Source organism: Amaranthus tricolor, chromosome 13, assembly GCF_026212465.1.
Source record: "Amaranthus tricolor cultivar Red isolate AtriRed21 chromosome 13, ASM2621246v1, whole genome shotgun sequence".
Taxonomy (NCBI): Eukaryota; Viridiplantae; Streptophyta; class Magnoliopsida; order Caryophyllales; family Amaranthaceae; genus Amaranthus; species Amaranthus tricolor.
The window spans coordinates 11,525,065-11,544,438 of NC_080059.1; the positions used below are offsets into that span (position 1 = coordinate 11,525,065).

General features: G+C 35.3%; 1 protein-coding gene across 1 annotated transcript in view; it reads left to right on the top strand.

The window, feature by feature from the left end:
- LOC130798252 (uncharacterized) overlaps window positions 1–19,374 on the top strand; it is a 28,891-nt gene that overhangs the window by 7,994 nt on the left and 1,523 nt on the right. Inside the window, exons 4-22 of the mRNA XM_057661165.1 lie at window positions 1,689–1,790; window positions 1,874–2,039; window positions 2,151–2,243; window positions 6,377–6,526; window positions 6,612–6,651; window positions 7,066–7,123; window positions 7,247–7,329; window positions 8,690–8,788; window positions 8,892–9,007; window positions 9,077–9,195; window positions 9,889–9,959; window positions 11,150–11,255; window positions 11,471–11,610; window positions 11,770–11,928; window positions 12,622–12,725; window positions 14,303–14,478; window positions 14,877–15,066; window positions 16,460–16,559; window positions 18,364–18,532. Coding sequence (XP_057517148.1) covers window positions 1,689–1,790; window positions 1,874–2,039; window positions 2,151–2,243; window positions 6,377–6,526; window positions 6,612–6,651; window positions 7,066–7,123; window positions 7,247–7,329; window positions 8,690–8,788; window positions 8,892–9,007; window positions 9,077–9,195; window positions 9,889–9,959; window positions 11,150–11,255; window positions 11,471–11,610; window positions 11,770–11,928; window positions 12,622–12,725; window positions 14,303–14,478; window positions 14,877–15,066; window positions 16,460–16,559; window positions 18,364–18,532 — 2,241 coding nt within the window. The remainder of the gene's footprint in view (window positions 1–1,688; window positions 1,791–1,873; window positions 2,040–2,150; window positions 2,244–6,376; window positions 6,527–6,611; window positions 6,652–7,065; window positions 7,124–7,246; window positions 7,330–8,689; window positions 8,789–8,891; window positions 9,008–9,076; window positions 9,196–9,888; window positions 9,960–11,149; window positions 11,256–11,470; window positions 11,611–11,769; window positions 11,929–12,621; window positions 12,726–14,302; window positions 14,479–14,876; window positions 15,067–16,459; window positions 16,560–18,363; window positions 18,533–19,374) is intronic.

Below are 19,374 nucleotides of genomic sequence, written 5' to 3' on the forward strand. Positions count from 1 at the left end.
TTCGCATATTGACATGACTTTTTCAACGGTCTTTGTTTAGTGTGTGATTGACAAGACCATTGGCTTCAAACAAGTAAAATGAAGTGTGGTTCATTTTCTTTAATCTGTTAAATAATTGATAAATTATAAACATATAAAAGAACTAGTTATATAAATTTTATTTTAAATAATATAATGGAAAAAAACTACAGCAAATCAAATGGACGAATCACGAATCTAAAAATCAAACCATACATCCCAACCGAACGAACAACAAACATGCCAATTAGCGAATCAAAAACCCGAATCCGTGTAACGAGTTAAAGCAAACCCGGAATCGTGTGACACTGAATTGGACATAAAGGACGGAGAACAACTTGTGGTAATTTCTAAGAGAAAAGTGTGGGCTAGCAGGAACCATAAGCCATAATTCCCATTACCTTCATTGCACAAGTACCACCACTGTATCAAAGGAGGTGGGGAAACAAAGTTTCTTGATAGAGCTAGGGGGAATTTGAGGATGAACATATATGAGAGAATCTAGTGTTGCAATACTGATCGAAGTGATGAGAAAAACATATGGGCTGGTGGAGGGAAATATTACACTCGGGAGCATATGCAAATTCTCTCATGTGGTCATATTTGCAGTAACGACTGTGAAGCCACTTTTGCCATCAATGATGCTTTCGTGGTTGTCGCGACCTATATTGCGTCCTCAATGTAGTGATGCCACTTTTGAGATGTATAGTTTTTTTATTTATTTTTTTTCTTGAAACCCTTAAATGATTAAGATTATTATTGATTACATGAAACTAGAGGTGTTCAGGGTAGGATTTAGGCCGGCTACAACTTGCCTCAAAAAAATTACCCGTGGACCAAATATTTCAATAGCTCGCTCGCCTTAGCGGGTTTACTTTGTTTGCCCTACCCATCCTTCTTCTTAGTAAACTAGTCTTACGCGTAAACATGTTTTTTTAATAAGAATGTCTTGTTGTGATGTTAAGCACAAATATCATTTTTCAAGGTTAAAAACAAATTCAATTTCTCCCATGTTTTCATAACCTTTTCCTTGTGGCAACTTGAAGGAACAAATTTAAAACTTGGGAAAACAACTATGCATAGAAATTGTATAAACCAACACCAATTAAATGATTATTTCACTTGAACGAATTTGCAACCTTTTTTTCTTTTTTTCTTTTTTTTTTTGACTGTTGAAGAATGCCTAAACTAATAGTTGCTCAATTGGAAATAACAACGAACCAGACGAGAGAAGAATCATCCAAGGACTCCTTTTAAAAACTAGATAAATAACCTTCTAATCTTTATCAATACATTGTACAATAACAAACTTCTAAGTCTAAAACAAAAGTTTACTAATATAATTTTAAAAGACAAAACCAACAATCTATAAAATAAATATAATCCAAAACACAAATATTTCAAAAGTCTCTTTCTTAATAATTGTTGTATAGAACTTAAATAAAATATATATATAAGTGGGTGGGTATGATTACATGCACATAATTTTTTTGTGCCTATCTTCTTGGGCTTGGCCCGACTGTGCTTTGATCTTTTTTGAAAATGCTGTCCAAGCCCTGTCATTTTTCGAGGCGGGTGGACCGATTCTGGCGAGCAGCCTAACAATGATCAACTCTACATGAGATCTCCATAACTGATGAATAGGTTGTTATTAATTAAATTTGTTGTAGGGAACCTTGCAAATTATTTAAATCTTCAGGAAGTCGATTCTATGCATTTTCCAGTTCCAGTGAATTTCATTTTCATTGGATTTGAAGGAAAAGGAAATCAAGGTACCTATCTTTTGAATTTTGAGTTTGTTCAAGATGTTGATTTTTTTATGTATAAAAATTGTTAATTTAGTGTTTCTTTTCAGAATTTAAGCTTCAAGCCGATGAACTTGAGCGATGGTTTACAAAAATTGATCATGTTTTTGAACATACACGGATCCCACAATTTGAAGAAGTACTGAATCCATTTCACAAGATTGATGTTGATAAAGGGAGTCACCATTTCCCTACGCTGAGTCATGTAAACTACAAGTAATTTTTTCTCCGAACTTAAGTTTTGGTATACTAATCAGGTAGTTGAATATCTTTTAGGAAAGTATTGGATTGTGTCTAGAAACTAAAATGTCAAATCTTTTTATGCAGTTTCTCTGTTCAGGCTATACAAATGAGTGAAAGGATTACTTCTGTTTTAGAGCGAGCCATTTATGTTTTATCGCGGAAGGATGATATCTCAGGGTATGTTATATCCTCTAGTTTCTATTGAATTTTTCTCCTCTATAGCATACTTTTGTGTAGAGCATGCATTAATAAAAAGTGGAGTTTAAATAATCTAAAGGAGAATCGTGGTGTTCACATGATATGAAACTAGCGAAGTAATGATTGTGTACAAGTGAATCTTGTTTTATTGACAATTTGACATCTTTTGCAAGATGGATGAAAAACGCGGTGTAAATTAGACACTGTGACCGTCGGTGTATAAATATCTCAATATAATCATGCCAATGTGTTGTGACTTGCATGTTGTTCACTAGGGATTAGACGGCCTGACATTAGACTAGTATCATCGAGGTCAAAGGGTTTGGCCATCCAACTACAAATCGGGTCATACGGATTGTCAGTTGCGATGCAAGTTGATGAGACACGTTTATATGCATTTTGCTACCCGAATCCCTTTATGATCAACCTAGTATTAGAGGGAATCATGGAGCCCAAATGCTTGTCACACAAAAAATTGGAACAACTTGAAAATAGCAACAAAAACTTACTAACCAAATATGAAGATTGGAGATAAGAGAACTTGAAAATTGAACTTCCGATGTTACTATTGAATCTGGACTCTTGAAGGGGCTAATATTTTTGTTCTTGATATTATAAAGTTGTAAAATAGAGAAATTTTGTAAAGTAAAAGTCTAAAAGATTTCAATTCCACTTCGAGGGATAAATTTCTAAGGAGACATAAGAAAAGGTTTAGGTGTTGCATACTCGCGTGTGTTGAGGATAAGATGAAAGACAACTGTTGAAGATTGTTTGGGAAGGAAATAGTAGGAAATAATATGAAGAATTTTGATTTACATGTTGAGATAATTGAAAATTAAGATCAATGGAGAAGGAAAATTCACGTGGATGACCGTTAGAATTTATCTTTACATGTAGTGTTTCGCTTTTTAAATCATTTCTCGATCTTGGTTACATTGCATCAGACTTCTGATTCATTTATTTTTTACAATGTTATCGAGTTTTGTTCTACATTATGATCAAGCCTTAAGATCAAGATAATGAAACTTAGCCGCATCGCATCGCATCTGCCACTTTGTAAAGGAAAAAGGCGAACCAATATTTTCCGCACTGTAAAGGTGTAAAAAACCAAGTTTTGGGCCGTATCAAGGGATATCTTATGATTTAACCGATATTTAGTCGTTACAATGACCACGTCTCTTTCGTTACCACATCATCGTTTCGTTACCGCGATCACAAACATTACCACAATTTTACATAATGATGATTAGGATAGAGAAAAAGGATGTCAAATGAGAAGTTTCATAGAAAGGATCAATAAAAAAATTATGCCCCAATCATGGCTCATGTTATATAAATATTTTAAAACCAAGAATTAGCGGGGTGTTACAATCTTGGTGGCCCTTTTTTGGTTGGAGACTTGGAGTGAAGGATTTGGTCTTAGACCTTTAATTCACTTTTTTTTGACTTTGTATAAAAGTTGCTTCACGGTAGCTCAATGACATGAGCTTAGTTTCTTGGCCTTCCTTATGTATACGAATGAACCATTGGTGTCATTTTTAGATTTTTGTAACTTGAGTACTTCCTGTTTATGCCTTTAATGTGGCTTGGCTTGACGGTCATTCGGACAATATCCTAAAAGGTATTCTTCATACTTATATTTGGAAAAGACTTTTGGTTAGATCCTTAATTTGAAAGACAATAATGACCACCTAATTCAAAGTTGCTATCTCCTCAAATTTGGAAAAGACTGTTTTGGTTATATTTGGAAACGATTGTTTTGGTTATATCACTTTTGTATGGACATAAATATGTCCTTACATCGACATCACATTTTCCTTTAGTAAAAGATTAGACTACAAGAAACAAATACTAATGCTTCCTCCATGGTCTTGTACTAAAAAACAACTTCCCATTTGTGTATCTCTCTTTACATCACATGACCCTCCTTTTTTCTTGGGAAATTCTGTAAGAACACTCCATAAGTCCATGCTATTTTCAGAACTGTCTTATATGTCCTGTTTAATGCTTGATCATATGTCCGGTTAATGCTTGATCATATAAGTTTTGTAAAAGCACCCCCTTTTTCAAATCCAACTATCGATAATGTACCCTCCTTAACTTGAGCTTGAGTTCTCAAACGCCAGCAAATTAAGTAAACCATGGTTGATGGAAAACCATTGTAAGTAAATTATCACGGGATATTATTATCTCCTCCAAGGATGTTGCTTTGTGTTCCTAAAATAGCTTTTGCAAATAGAGTTCAAATTCATTCACGGTGTCACTTTTTAGCTATGTCACCCGTATTGTGGGACATCCGGCTGTTTTCCGATCCGGGGCGGTCGACCCAAAACGCGGAATGGTTGCGTACCGGGTCACCATGGATCGCGTACCAAATCGTCAAAAGCCTCGACCCAGAAAACAATTGTCTGTCCATAAAGATTTGATAATTGAGCCATAAATAAGAGAAGAAAAGAGAACTTAAAGATGAACAGAAAAATAGTAGGAAATAAAGAGAGAAAAACGTTAGAAAATCTAACTGGTCAACTTGGGCGGCGGCTGGTGTGCTTTAAGGTTTTACCCTACCTTATGTCCTTATACTTGACAATTATGAGTGGGCTATAAAGTGGGCTTGGCTTATTTCTTTTTATTTACCTTTCTTTAAACTTCTTTTCATTTACCTCTCTTTTAGTTTTACCAACTTTGCATGCAATATGTTTCCAAAAACAAGCACGTGGCATTTTATTCTTCAAAATTTCCTTTTTTTTTTTGAATTAATGTTTAAAGCTTGCTTTTGTTTTCTATCTAGTTATTTTTCTTTTTTCTCTTTACATTTCTTAATTTTTAATTTTCTGTTTTATTTAAACTATTCCTATATATTTAATAATAAATTATAATTATTGTACCATCGTCCCGGAGTCACCTTAGTGGCTTAGTTAGTGTTCCACGTTCCCGTTCCCGTTCCCGTCCCACGTTCCGAACCGTATGGCGTTCCAGGTAGCATAGCTTATAAGTTCTTGAAGTAGGGCTCTAACATTTGCGAACTGAGTTTCATATGTCATATTCTTCTTTTGTTTTTGAGTTATTCCCTATTCTATATAACTACCTGCCATTTTCTGAAAACTCACTTTATTGCTCCCTTTATCTCTTGCTCATTTCATGTCCTTGGTGTCTTATTCTTTGTCCCTTAAAAATTCTCCAATTTCTCAAAATCAAATTGAATTTAACACAAGTCAGTCATTACATTTGACATTGAGAACTGGGAATATGATGATTGGTGTTTAATGATGTTGATGAAATAATGCAAGGGGGTGCTTATAATTATGATGAAAACAAAATAAGAGTGTGGGCTAGAAGTATGATTGACGATGGATAGGGTAAAGATGGAGTTGGGATTGCTGGAAGGGGGGAAGAATGGTTATAGTGGCGGAGGCTGGAGGTCTAATGGCTTATATAGTGATTCACTTGTTATGATGATGAAGGGGCCTGGTTGTTTTAGATTTGGCCTATAGTGGCTGAAGGACTTTCTGTAAATAGTGGTTGAAGGACTCTTGTTGTTGTGGCAATTAAGTTTTGAGAGCTGAGACATGCTTTTTATGACTTGAATCGGTAGTTTTGTTTGAGAATCATTTTATTAAGAGTCTCTCAAAAGTTAGAACTATAGACAGTTGATTAAAAGTTTGACCTGTTTAAAGAAGTTAAATGATAGTTTGGGATCATTCTCATCAATTTTTTTTTCTTTCTGAATATTTCTAGTCTCCTTGTTTGTCATGCCTCGCCCCATGATGTGGAGAGTAAACACATAGATAGGAATTGTGATTTTACTGCCTTGAATAAAGGTTGAACTTCATAATTATTGCGATATTTAATAGTATTGTGGGACTTGATTCAGGATAGAGGGGTAAGCAGAGAAGGAAATAGCTTATATAATAGAAAAAGATATAATTGTTGTGGTACATTGTTGATTGTAAGTTCACAACCAAATTTGCTTGTTCGGTACTTGCCTAGTTTATTTTAAATCTGAAAAATATAGATTGGTTCCACATTTTGTTTTGGCTCTTAACTTTCTGTGGTGATTTTTACCTCTTAATAGAAATTCATTTTTTTTTGCCCATTTTTTATTGTTTTAACAGGGAAAGTAAAGAGTCTTTGTGGCAAGTAGACCTGGATATGATGGAAGTGATTTTCAATAGCCTCATTGAATCTTTTCAACTTGAGAATGCATATAACATTTTTATTTTGAACCACAAGCACAATGCTAATTTAACTAGATATGGATACAGGTTTGTTGTTGCATCTAGTAAGCTTGAATTTTGACTATGTTCTGTGTTTCTTCTCATTCCAATTGTGTTATTAATTGGACTGCAGGAGAGGGTTGTCTGAATCAGAGATAAACTTTCTAAGACAGGTGGTTTACTCTTTCTTAATTGATTTTACCCCCATAACAGTTGAATTATGTTGCTGTTTCAGATTTTTGACTAGTTATATTATATTGCTTGAAACTTTTTGGTAAGAAGTAAGAAGTCTGTGTCATATTTGTATTGATTGTCTTGTTGACGCATAGTGCAAAAACAAGGCCGCATTGTTGGAAGTTTTGAAAACAAAGAATTGATGTTTGTCATTCCTTTAACTGTATCATATTCCTGTTAGGGGCATCACCGTGCCATATGGCGACTGCATTTTTGCACTATGGATTGGCGGGCAAACTTAAGCTTTACAGTTTTATCAATGTGAATGCTGTGTAGAATTGTTGTTATTCAAGTTTTGTTGATATTATCTTTGCTTGATGCAAATATGTGTTATGATGCTGTGTTTGGTGCAGAATACAACCTTGCAAGCTATATTACGTGAATCAAAAAGCAATCCCGAGAGTACTCTTGGTACATATATTTCTTCTTAAGCTTCTTCCTCTATTACGATATGTTTTGGCACGTGCTGAATGTATAATCAGGCTTTATATGTTTTATGTTCGCTAACAACATCTACTCATTTGGTTTTTTTAGCAATTGAAAAGATTCACATACCTCTATACGAAAAGCACCCAATGGCTAAGTTTGCATGGACAACAACAGAAGGAACTGATTCGGTTTGTGTCTATTTGTTTGAAATTTTGATAGGTTATTCATGTTTCTCTTTACATTGTAGTCCTGTAACAGCCTGGTTTGTTAATTGCATGTTTGTGTGGTATATGTGTGGGAGGGTGCATACCATCCTAAATCTCTGTCATTGTTATTGCGTGAGCTTCAAAGATATGTTTATGCAGATGCATACACTACTTTTTATGGGTTTCAAGGTTTTTTGTGGAAAAGAATTGAACTGCTGGGTGGAAAACTTGTTGAGTTGAACTTTGAGAATGCAGATTGTTAATGTTAATGGTGACTTGAGTGCACCAAATAAAATCTATGCTTTATGTGAGCATAGAGAAGGAATCCCATGGGTGGATTAATGTGTGTTAAAGTGTGTGTGTGTATTGAATATGCACATTAAGAGGGAGGTTTATGAAGATGTTTAAATGAGTGGATTAATGCATTATGCATTGAAGGAGTCTTAGTTTTTGTGATTGATGGGATATGATGATGTAGTAACTGATATTGGATGCTTTTACAAAGTGGTATCTTAACTTATGCAAGGCGTGGAACCAGTAGCAATTAGAAAGTGGATCGACACAGTGCTCAAACGAGCAGATCTGGGCTCGAACGAGCACTTTAATAGACAGAAGACAGCAGCTAGCAGATACAGATCAGTGGCCTCATTTGTGAAGTGCTTGAACGAGCAAGGGTCGAGCAGGGTTCTGGACAGCAACTGTTGATCTTCCAAGGCGTTAATTGCTCTATTTATTTGTGGTCTTTTAATATGTAAACCAGTTATGAACTTAGTCCCTATAAATAGTGACCTTGTATACTCATCAAAAATATCCACAAAACACCCTAAGCCTAAACACAAGCCTAATCTCCTCTATTGTAATTCTCCATTTGAGAGTTCTTTGAACTTCTTTGTGATAATATAAGAGATAATACATAGCGGAGGACGTAGCCTTAATTGGGTGAACCTCGTTAAATCTTTGTCTCGTTTTATTGCATTATTATCTCCGACAAACATCGATATCATTAATAGTGTAATTTGTTTGTCACAAGACTTCATACATTCGATCTTGGTGATATTAGAGATTGAAACATGTTGTTTGTCTCTAATATAGCATCGTTTTCACAGATTTTTAATTTTTGTACTTTATGTGAAAACTGATGGGAACAAGGGTGGGGGTGTGGAGGAGGGGGAGGGGGAGTGAAAAAATTTAGGTGCACGATGAATCCATGTGGACGACCATTGTAACTGATATATTGGTTCATGTAGCTGACCTCAATCTTTTGGTGTTAAGGCTCTAGCATTGTTGTTGTGATGATACCTTTGTACACAATTTAATTTAACATTCTTGTTTATCTTTGTAGGTAGAGTGGTTTAATAGATGGTCAGATGCTCTAGATAAAATTGAAAAGTTGTATCAAGGAAAAGATACAGATTATATAATTCAAATGAAAGTTTTGCAGGTGATTCCTCATTCATTTTCGTAAAGTTATCATGATTTGAATGATGTTAGCCTTTAGAAGTAACTGAAGATTTTTATTTTTCTTCTTACTGTTTGTTGTGTAGCTATTGAATGGTAAAAGTGGAGATCTAAAGCTTGCTTTGCGAAAGGAGCTTAAGTCTGGGGATCTGAGCAGCCTTTATGCTGAGTGTCTCACAGATACATGGATAGGAAAAGACAGGTACTTCCCCACTTCTTGCATAGGCTAATTAGTCAATATTTCCCTGATCTGTTAATTTTTCATTTTCAGGTGGGCGTTTATTGATCTTAGCGCTGGTCCTGTTACTTGGGGTCCTGCTGTTGGAGGACAAGGTGTTCGCACCGAGGAAAGTTTGCCAAACATAACAAAAACAATTGGTGCAGTTGCAGGTCCAACCGTCAAATTTTCTTTTTCCCTTGACCTGTTATTTTGCTCATCAAGATGTTTTACTTCGTGCTTTTCTCTTTTTGTTGACTTGGATTAGGCCATGCTTGCATTTTCAATCTTGGCTATAACCTGAGACTCTGATTGCTTAATTTTTTATAATTATTTAAGGTTTATTGTCATTGGCCAAGTAGTCTTATTTTTCCACTGCCCCATGAGGATTGATTATGCACCTGCACCTGCACTTGATATAGTTGTCTATAAAAAGCTGTATTTAGCTAACCTGACATATTTTTCTTGACCTATGATAATGTGCAAGATAGGGCTCTTCTGGTAATCTGGGATTGTACCTCTAAACTCCAAACTGCTTCTGTAGCTAGAGCCTTTATTTAGCACTGGACTGATTATTTTGTTTTTATTTGTTATCCACCCCAATAAAAAATAGAAGAAAAGAAAAACAGTATGAGAAGTGTTGCTAATCCCACTTATTAGAATCTTGTTTAGTACAACCTTAAAAAAACATAGTGGATGGCATTTAAAGTTGCTATGTGTGATTTTGCACTCTAACTGATTTAAACATAGTGAATGGCATTTAAAGTTGATCGGCAAAAGGAATTGGCCGGTAAAGGGTTCCATACATGTTAATAAGCTTTTGATTGCCTCTAATATAACATTCTTTTGATCTGTGTTGCTCACAGAGATTTCAGAAGAGGAAGCTGAAGATCGTCTGCAAGATGCTATTCAAGAAAAATTTTCAGTTTTCGGGGATGTAAGTGATACTTCAAATCTTTTCTGATTTATAATTCTTTTAGGGTGGATGTAAGTTTTTTAACAATGAAGTTAAAATTTTATGTGTTCACCTTGCCTGGTAGCAATTCTAATATTCACCTTGTTCCAACTGTTTATGTTCTTTCATTGAACAATGTTGGAATATCTAGGAGTATTTACATTTGTTAGTCTTTGATCCTCGACATTTTCAATTATATATCTGATCTTTTGGCAGAAAATCCTAAAGGTCTCTCATCTCCTATATATAGTAGTGTAACGCTAGGGATGGAAATGGGTCGGACTCGGCTCGGATTATATATACTCCGACTTTGCTCCGGATTTTAGTCGAGCTTTTTTTTTTCAGTCCACCTCCACTCGGAGTCGGATTATGCATACTCCAAGTTTGCCCCAACTCGGACTCTCGGACCGCCAACGGAGTCGGATTATTATCAAACTTTATCGTTGTGATATTGTACTAATGATTTAAAGCATACGAAGTTAACAAAATATATTTTTCAAATACAATTTAACAAAAAAATATGTACTTTGAATTCAAGTTTAACATGAGAAATATTCCTAATACTACAATTTAACAAAATTTTCTCGCATTTTGATTTGGCGTATTTTATTTCTCTTGATCTGATTTGTCGTATTTTGATTGATTGATCTAAATAAAAATACTAAGTATTTTTTAAAAATCGAAAATTACAATTAGTATGAGAGAGAGCTTGAATTAGTCACGTCTAGAGTTTTAAAGGAAACAAAATATTGGGTTAAAAGTCAAATTCAAAGTCGGATTTCCTTCAGGGTCGGAGTCGGGTCGAAGTATCGGATTTTTAACAAGGTCCAACTCTGGTCTGTCTCTAACTTGGATTCGGATCGTGAAGTCGGAGTTAAAGTCGGATAACCTTTTCCTCGGACTCGAATCGGATTATTTTCCTCGAATCGGATTAGGGTCGGATTCGGGACTGAATTGCCATCCCTATACAGTAACGCTCTTACCAAAACCTCTATTTGAACGATGAGTTGATGAATTGCTTCAGAATTGGTTTTAGGGTGAAATAAATATGTTCTTTTGCTTGGGGCTCTGTGTGTTTGGGCTGTCAGAGCTCAGTAGTTAATTTATGAATATGCATGACTGCTGATTCTTTTTCTATTCACCTTCTCAATAAAGTTCTTGAAATTTTGCAGAGAGAACATGAGGCTATTGACATCCTTCTTGCAGAAATTGATATCTATGAACTTTTTTCTTTTAAACACTGTAAAGGAAGGAGAGCTAAGCTTGCCCTTTGTGAAGGTAATTGTCTTAGGTGCTGAGAATCTGAGACTAAGTTTGTTATTGCTTTGTTATGATAATTGAGAGGCTTGATTCTTGGTCTCTACGTCTTGAGCAGAGCAACTTTTCTATAGTTTGTTTTTGTTTACATGGTAGAGCACTTTGTTAGGCATATAAATATTTGCAAATGCTGCATGAACTTTTGATTTATTAAACCTATGGATCTTGTATCACAGAACTTGATGAGAGAATGCAGGAACTGAAGAATGAGCTCCAGTCTATGGAAGGTGACGAATACGATGAAAATCACAGGAGAAAAGCTGTGGACGCGTTAAAGCGAATGGAGAGCTGGAATCTATTTAGTGATACCGCTGAGGTATTCTTCTATAGACTGTATTACCTTTGCACTAATGAAATTTGCAATAAAGCCATGTATCTTAGAGATATTTTTTTATTCGTTTCGAATCTATTGCTGCTGGAAAATTTGATTTTTCATTTGTGCAAGTTCTCAACCAAAATAGTTTTGCTGTTGCAGAAGTTCCAAAATTACACAGTTGCTCGTGATACCTTTTTGTCACACTTAGGCTCAATATTATGGGGATCTATGAGGCATGTCATAGCTCCTTCAGTTGCTGATGGACGTTTCCATTTCTATGAGCAAATATCTTATCAGCTATTCTTCATCACTCAAGATGTACTATTTCTCATTCTTTTCTTCTAGCTCGCTCTCTTCCTCTCCCTTTATCTGCTGTCTGTCTGTTGCACCTCCTTCCCTTTTATACTGTCCCCTTTTTGTGGCTGTCTGCGTTTCCGTGAATGTGTTTTCATTTTGGCCTCCTGAATTATAGTAATTGCTCCTTGAAATACTTTATTATCCATATGAAAATATAGGGTGTCGGTATATTTTCAATTTCAAAATTTGTTGGTTTCTCTCAAATATTGAGTTATACATGTTTCCGTATTATAATAAGGGTACTTTCAAAATACTCTAGAAATGTGATTTATATAGCGTAACCGCAAAACCTAAATTAATTGAGCTTTTTCTTAATCCTTTTTAAAGGGAAAGATGGAAAGTTTTCCACTATTTTTCTAGAACCCATTCAAAATTTGAAAAGGGGCCAACTTCATTGACAAAGAAGGAAACACCTAATAAATGATTTCTAGCATAAATTTGAAGAGAAAAACGTCTGCTCATGTGAACTATTTTAATGTTATCAAAATGTGTTGGTGCCTTACTTTTACTCAAATATTCTATTTGTGAATTTCCACACATAATTTTTTCTTACTAAACTTTACCTGTCTACTGTAGCTGATATCATTTTTCATTTACATTTTGGGTCAACCTAGAAGGCTAGAACAACAAAACTAATTTTTATTAATGTTGCAGAAAGTCCGGAATGTTAAGCTTTTGCCTGTGGATATAAAGGCTATAACGGATGGGCTATCATCTTTGTTATTATCTTCTCAGAAGGTGATGTTCAGCCAACATATGTAAGTATTATTACGACGTCCTCCTCAAGTATTCTAATGTTCCTTTTTGGAAGATCTCAAAATACTTCTCAACTTTCTTTAGTTGTGTAAATGTAGTATTTTTGATGATGGGCCGAAAAGTTTGAATGGAATGTGAAAGATAACTAATACGTAATGCAACCTAAAATTTAATTCCTCAAAGAATGAGTGTTCTTTGATGTTAACAGAGCAACTAGAAAACTTGACCTGCAAGGCTGCAAAGCCTACACTGGGCTGAATCTTTAAGCCTTTTACTTCTTCCCCTTTTTTTGTGATCATCCTCTCAATGTTTTTAATGATAGAGCACAACTCTATGGCTGGTTAGTGATATGTGTGTTATGTACATGTTGGTGATTCCTTCTAATTCAGGAAATCAGTTTCTGAAGGTACTGTTTGCTAGCAAAAAACTTAAACTTTACTGTTAGGGCACTGACGGGCTTTTCCTTCATCCAAATCATGTTACTCTGAATTTTCAAAAGTTGATTATATAACTAGGAGTCTAGGACTAAAATTCAATAGAAAATTTTCATGAGTTTGATTTTCAACAAGTAGCCGATTCTAGTCTCTAATTCAGCTCCTTATGTGTAAACTTACTAGATGTTTGCATATATAAAATAGCTCACTTTTACTATAGATTCTAGAAACATTAAGTATTTTCAAATTTCTGATGGTGTCTAGAAATTATTCTAGAAACAAGTGTTCTTTAAGGTACTGTTTGCTAACAATGATTGTTACCCATCTAGAAAAATTTACATCTAGATCAATTGTTCAAATGTTTTACCATTTTAGATATTAGAAAATTGGAGAAATTTGTAATGACTAATGCCCCAGCTATTTAACTCTTGGCAGGCGAAAACATGCTTTCCTAAAAGTATTATACCAATTACTACACGGGACATTTGGGTTTCACAATGCTACTTTTGAGATACAAAGAAGAGACAATTGTCTTAACAATACCAAATTACCTATGTATATGGGTGCTGTATTTGTCATGAAAATTATGAGCCTAGTACTGCAGATACCTTTTCATAAAGAAGCCACAAAGAAATAATTACCATAACAACATCACACATCACACATCACATATTAACTTTTTCAATAATGGTTGATGTGAGCAGTGTCTCTTCCTTCATAACAACAGACATTTGTCCACTTATAGACACAAAATTTGTTTAGTTTTTAGCTAATCTTATACTAGTTTATAACTGACTGACCAAGCAACATGTGTTATAAGAAAATGAAACTGCTAAGTGCTAAGTGTTGCGGGCCTTCAGCTCGTTTAAATAGTTGTCCTTGTAAGAAGCACTAGCAATTCGGAGAAAATTTCTTGAATTTTTTAGCTACAATACACCTAGGTATGGATTGAAAGCTGTGGTTCTTTTTTCCTTTTTATCTAATATTATACGTTGGTAGACAATAGCACACCTTGTAAAAATTTTCCGAAATGAAACTATTTCCTGTTAGATTTTGTTCAAATGGGTTAAATAATGTTGGAGTTTGGAGCGCAGAGGAAGCTCAAGAAATATGACAATTGATTGATGTGTTTGTGGTGCTTGTAGGTTGCCACTTTCAGATGATCCTGCTTTGGCTATGGCTTTCTCTGTTGCTCGGCGAGCAGCTGCTTTGCCAATGTTATTTGTCAATGGAACTTATAAAAAGGTTGTCTCCAACTATCTTGATTCTTCCATTCTTCAACATCAACTGCAGAGGATCAATGACCATAATGCACTAAAAGGTGATTTCATGGCCTTGACTTGAGGGTTATCTTTTAACATTAAATGTTTTGTGAAATTTCTGCCTTTCTGGGATAGTATGTAGCCAAGTATCACCAACTGATTTTCCCTCTATTCAAACAATGGAACTATAAGTTTCTTCAAAAACTCTTGTGGCTTTCATTTATGTTCATAGCTATTAGTGGATACTACAGATAGTGGCTCCTTGATTCCTCGTTGAAATAATACTTTTAAATGCAATTACTTATGTATCTTTGGTGTCTATCGGTGCTTTGATAGATGGAAAATCAATTGTAGCAGTTTTGTTTTGCCTTTTGAATTGTTGTGATAACCATCCTAGCATAGTTTTCCTTGGGATGTGGCACCTCAAGTTCATAAAGCATATATTTTTTTTGTGCAGGAATGCATGCTAATAGCAGATTGACGTTGGAGGTTCCCATTTTCTGGTTCATCTATAGTGATCCATTGTTGGTTGACAAATATTATCAGGCAAAAGCACTTTCTGATATGATCATTGTTGTTCAGTCAGAAGCCTCTTCCTGGGAAAGTCATTTTCAATGCAACGGGCGCTCAATACTTTGGGATTTGAGGTAAAGATCCTCAGGGCTTGTTCTCAAATTATATTATTCTTGCTGTAGCCGCTTTGTTTTTATTTAATTTGTTGTTGAGGATGCCCTTAGACGACTGTTAGTGGGTTGACTGTAGTTGTAGGAGATTTGGAGCCAGGTATGCATGGTATAAGAAAACTCATGTGATATTTATTTGGGAAATGTCATTTCTAAGCTCTTGATTTAGATTACTATTACAGATGGGGAAATTAAAGGGCTAAAGCCCCCAGATGGTTGACACGGTTTTAGTTTTGCTGCTGTAATGTTTAAAGAGGATAAGTAAACTTTTGTGCTGGTCTAGTATCAAGCTGACCACCCTGGCAGTTGAAGCTAAACTCATTGACTACTTGGTTCATTACAATGTGGATGTGGTTTTGGTATTCCTACTGTCAATGTCTACAGAGGCTAAGTTAGTCTTTTGAGCTGGTCATACTGACCACCCCATTGACTACTGGGTTCATTACAATGTGTATGTGCTTATGAAAAGCTATCTCTAATTGTTAGGTTTAAATTGTAGGAGTATACTTTACTAAGTCAAAACATGAGTGAAGTATTGTCAAAGTGAACACGTCATGAACAAACTCAAACTCATGCACATTAAGTCTGTATTATTGTATTGCAATTCTAAAAATTCATGACCTCTGATATTAGGATGAATGCTTTTGGAAGTGTTGTTGCATGACATATGTCAGCAAACTTTTTATGTGACAATTTTCACTTTGCTTAAGCCAATTCGCAGGTTGCTTAATGATGACGGTCAAATGTAAATAGAAAGAATATTTTCCTCTGGCATGGAGGGCGGAAGGGGAAATTTATCATGAAACACCTATTATTTTAAATTTAATAGGCAGCAAGAATGAAAATGAAAGGGGGTTGTGGATTATTTTCTCTCGGCTGATCTACTATTATAATTTTGGTGGATGTAGCGTCCCTCAGTAAAGCTGGATTTGTCTAATCATCTCCAAGGTTCCATCGATTTTTTTTCTGATAGTAGGAAGTATACGACAATTTGAACATGAAAATATGTAGTTTGTGTGGAGAATCAACATTTTGAGAAAAGGAAACATTAAGCATCTGCAACAATTAGTATATTTTCTGATGCTATTTAATTTATAAAAGAACTTTTTATTGTTTGCTGGGGCTTAGAGCTTTTGATTGGAATCAAGAAATTATTCTGGAAAGCCACCTTGTAAAAAAATTATGTACCTGACAGAGACTTTCCAGCAAGATAGTAATTAACAGCTTTTGTGTCGACTAATGTGATATCATGGAATTAAAATTAAATAATATCCTAATACATGTTTTACCTTCTAGATTTTTATTCTGTTCTGCTGTTGATCACTTTCTACATTCTTTTTTCTCCTCATTGTCTCAGGAGGCCAGTAAAAGCTGCAATTGCTGCTGCTTCTGAACATTTAGCTGGTTTGCTTCCTCATAGTCTTGTGTACAGTCATGCTCATGAAACTGCTATCGAGGTATGTGCTAGTTTTATCATGTTGTTACTTTCTGACACTGTCTGCATTTGATGTTGCATTTGTGAAGCATTTAAGGCTTGCTTTGTATGTTGTGACAAGACTGTGAAGTGACACTACTATATAGAGTGGTGGCCAAATAAATTTTTGTACAAGTAATTGTAATATGATGTTGTAGTATATTTTGTTAGATTCATTTTATGTCTTCCTTTTGGTTTTGCATGGCTACCACTCTTTTTGCTTTAAATTGCTGAAAGACTCCCTTTGGATGCTGTTCAATCACTATTAGTTGACTGTTTATACTAGTCCTAGATTAGACTAGTAGTTGAGTGCTCTTTGTTGTTCGGATTTTGACGGGGTCCTAGCTTCCCTAGCTCTATGCTGTTGGGGAACTATGCAAGGGTCTTGCCACCATCTTGATTTACTATATTCAAGTCTTTGGACATTGGGTGCTTTGGGATTATATTCCGTGCTGAGGATTTGTGCTTGTGGGCTGGGGTGAATATTGCAGACCAGCGGATCTGGTAGTCGACAATCATTCCAACTTGGTAAAAGCTGTTGCTGCCCTGTAAAGTCACATACTATGAAGTATGGAGTAGTTGATTTTGCTGCGTTAAAGTAGCTTTGCTTCCCTATGGTCTTTTGGAACTCTTCTGCCACAATTTACTTCCATTATTCTTTCTTTGTCTTTCCCTTTTGTCTTTTTTCACTTGACTTCACTCTGTCTGCAAAGATAATTGGCATAGTTGGTTGTGCTGTACTTGACTACTTCCTGTCTATATACACCTAAATTGGTGCTATTATGCTTCTTCAAATAATAAAGTGTGAACAGGAACTTAAGCACCTAGGATTTGAAACTGAAAGAAAAGGATCTTGGATCCTTAGGTAGTGAGAAGAGGTGTAGAACAAGGTGGAAAACAAAATACGCACACACAAGCAAAAAGATCAAAGCTTTGAAAAAGCACACAAAACAATATAAATGGTGTTTGGACACCGCCAACTCAAATAGTGTTATATTTCATTAAGTATTCAACAACATATTAATAAAATACCACTCAAAAACTTAGAACTCACTCACTTGAGCTCAAGGTTCACTCCTTTAATAGAGATTTGACACTAATACAAAGGAAACATACCCTATGCTCCCAAACCCTATTTCTCTCTTTGTAATAGTCACCACACATAACCCTAATACTAGCTTAGGCCCTTTATACAACCAATCAAATTAGTAAATGATCCCTAGCAAAAGGATATGACGTGTCTCATACAAACTATACGGAAAATCATATAGGAAAGTCTCTGACCCCAGGTGCTTGTTCGAGCACTATGATGCCTTGTTCGAGCAGATGCCACCATTCGGCTTCTTTCAATGCTCCATCATAATGCCTAGGCGATTCCCTTTGCATCTCTGTTGTACATCAACAATACATGCTAAGGAATGAGCTATAATGTGACCGAAGTAAGCTCAAGTCTGGGTGATGATTTGGCTCTTGTTCAGATATAAACTAATATCTTGCTTTGTTTAATCTAGAGGATCCATACAAAGAAATATTAAAGGCCAAGATGCAATCTATGGGATTATATGTTATTTTTAATCTTATTTTTTGCATTTTTCTGCCAAAATAGACTTGCTTGGTTAAGTAACGTCAATAAATACTCATAATAATCAGTTTTTATGGTGACACATTTGATGGTATTTTTGGATCTCCGTAGTTTTCAGTAGATCAATTTGCTTTGTTATGTTTACTAAATTGCATCTCTTGTGCTTGGAATTAAGGCTTTGGCACTGTTATTGTTTTGTGCATAGGATTGGATATGGTCTGTCGGCTGCAACCCTTTTTCTATTACCTCTCAAGGCTGGAGAATCTCTCAATTTCACTCAGATACCATTGCGAGGAGCTATATTATCACGGGCCTTGAAGAATCTATCCTGCTTGTGAATTCAGCTATCCACCGTCTAGCCTTGGAGCAGACTAGTATCCTTGCCTTTTTATTCCAAATTTTTGTCATTTTTTTTCCCAAATATCAATTGAAAGTTTTCTTTGCATTGGGAAAAGGGTGGAGAAGTCCTTAGCATCAGTCATTCACGCATATTGCAGTTCTCAGTGCAGGTGTTTTTTTTTTCCAATGCTTTGAGCTAACCTACATGAGTTTTTCATATCAATTACTCCACCTTCCCTCCAGGAAAAAGTATTTAGTACTAATAAAGTATTGAAATTCTTTGCTGGAGAGAATTAAAACAGGAATGTTTCTGGCTGTCCTATTGCTTTGCATGAGTGATAATGGCCTGATGGCTCAGAAGTCCAAAGCTCCTCATGTCACTAAACGTACAATTCTTGTGTTGCAGTTACCAGGTTGTCTGACCTAGGCTTTTTCTCAGTGTGAAGTTAATAAATATTGGTGTTTGGATTTTGTTTAACAATACTCGCTCCGTCCTCATGAATTTGAAACACTTTCCATTTTGGTTCGTCTCTTTGATTTTGGACCATTTGCATTTTTGGTTGTGATCCCACCACCTCTTTTAATATCATCTACAAACTCATTCTATCTTTCTATCTCATCTACTTATTCCTTCCATCCACTATTTTTTTGCCTTATTCTCTACAAATTAAAAACATACCCCTCTCCTAGTGTGTCAATCTCATGGGGACATTAGAGAGTATAACATATTACCCTTACTAAAAACAATGAAGGTTTCTTTTGCATTTATTTTGTGTTGTAAAACATCCTGTGGAAGAAAGAGTTGGAAATGGATCTGCTTGAGCGTTGACCAATTCAAAGGTACAATTAAAGTTAGCATAGTTGCCGCCACATCTAG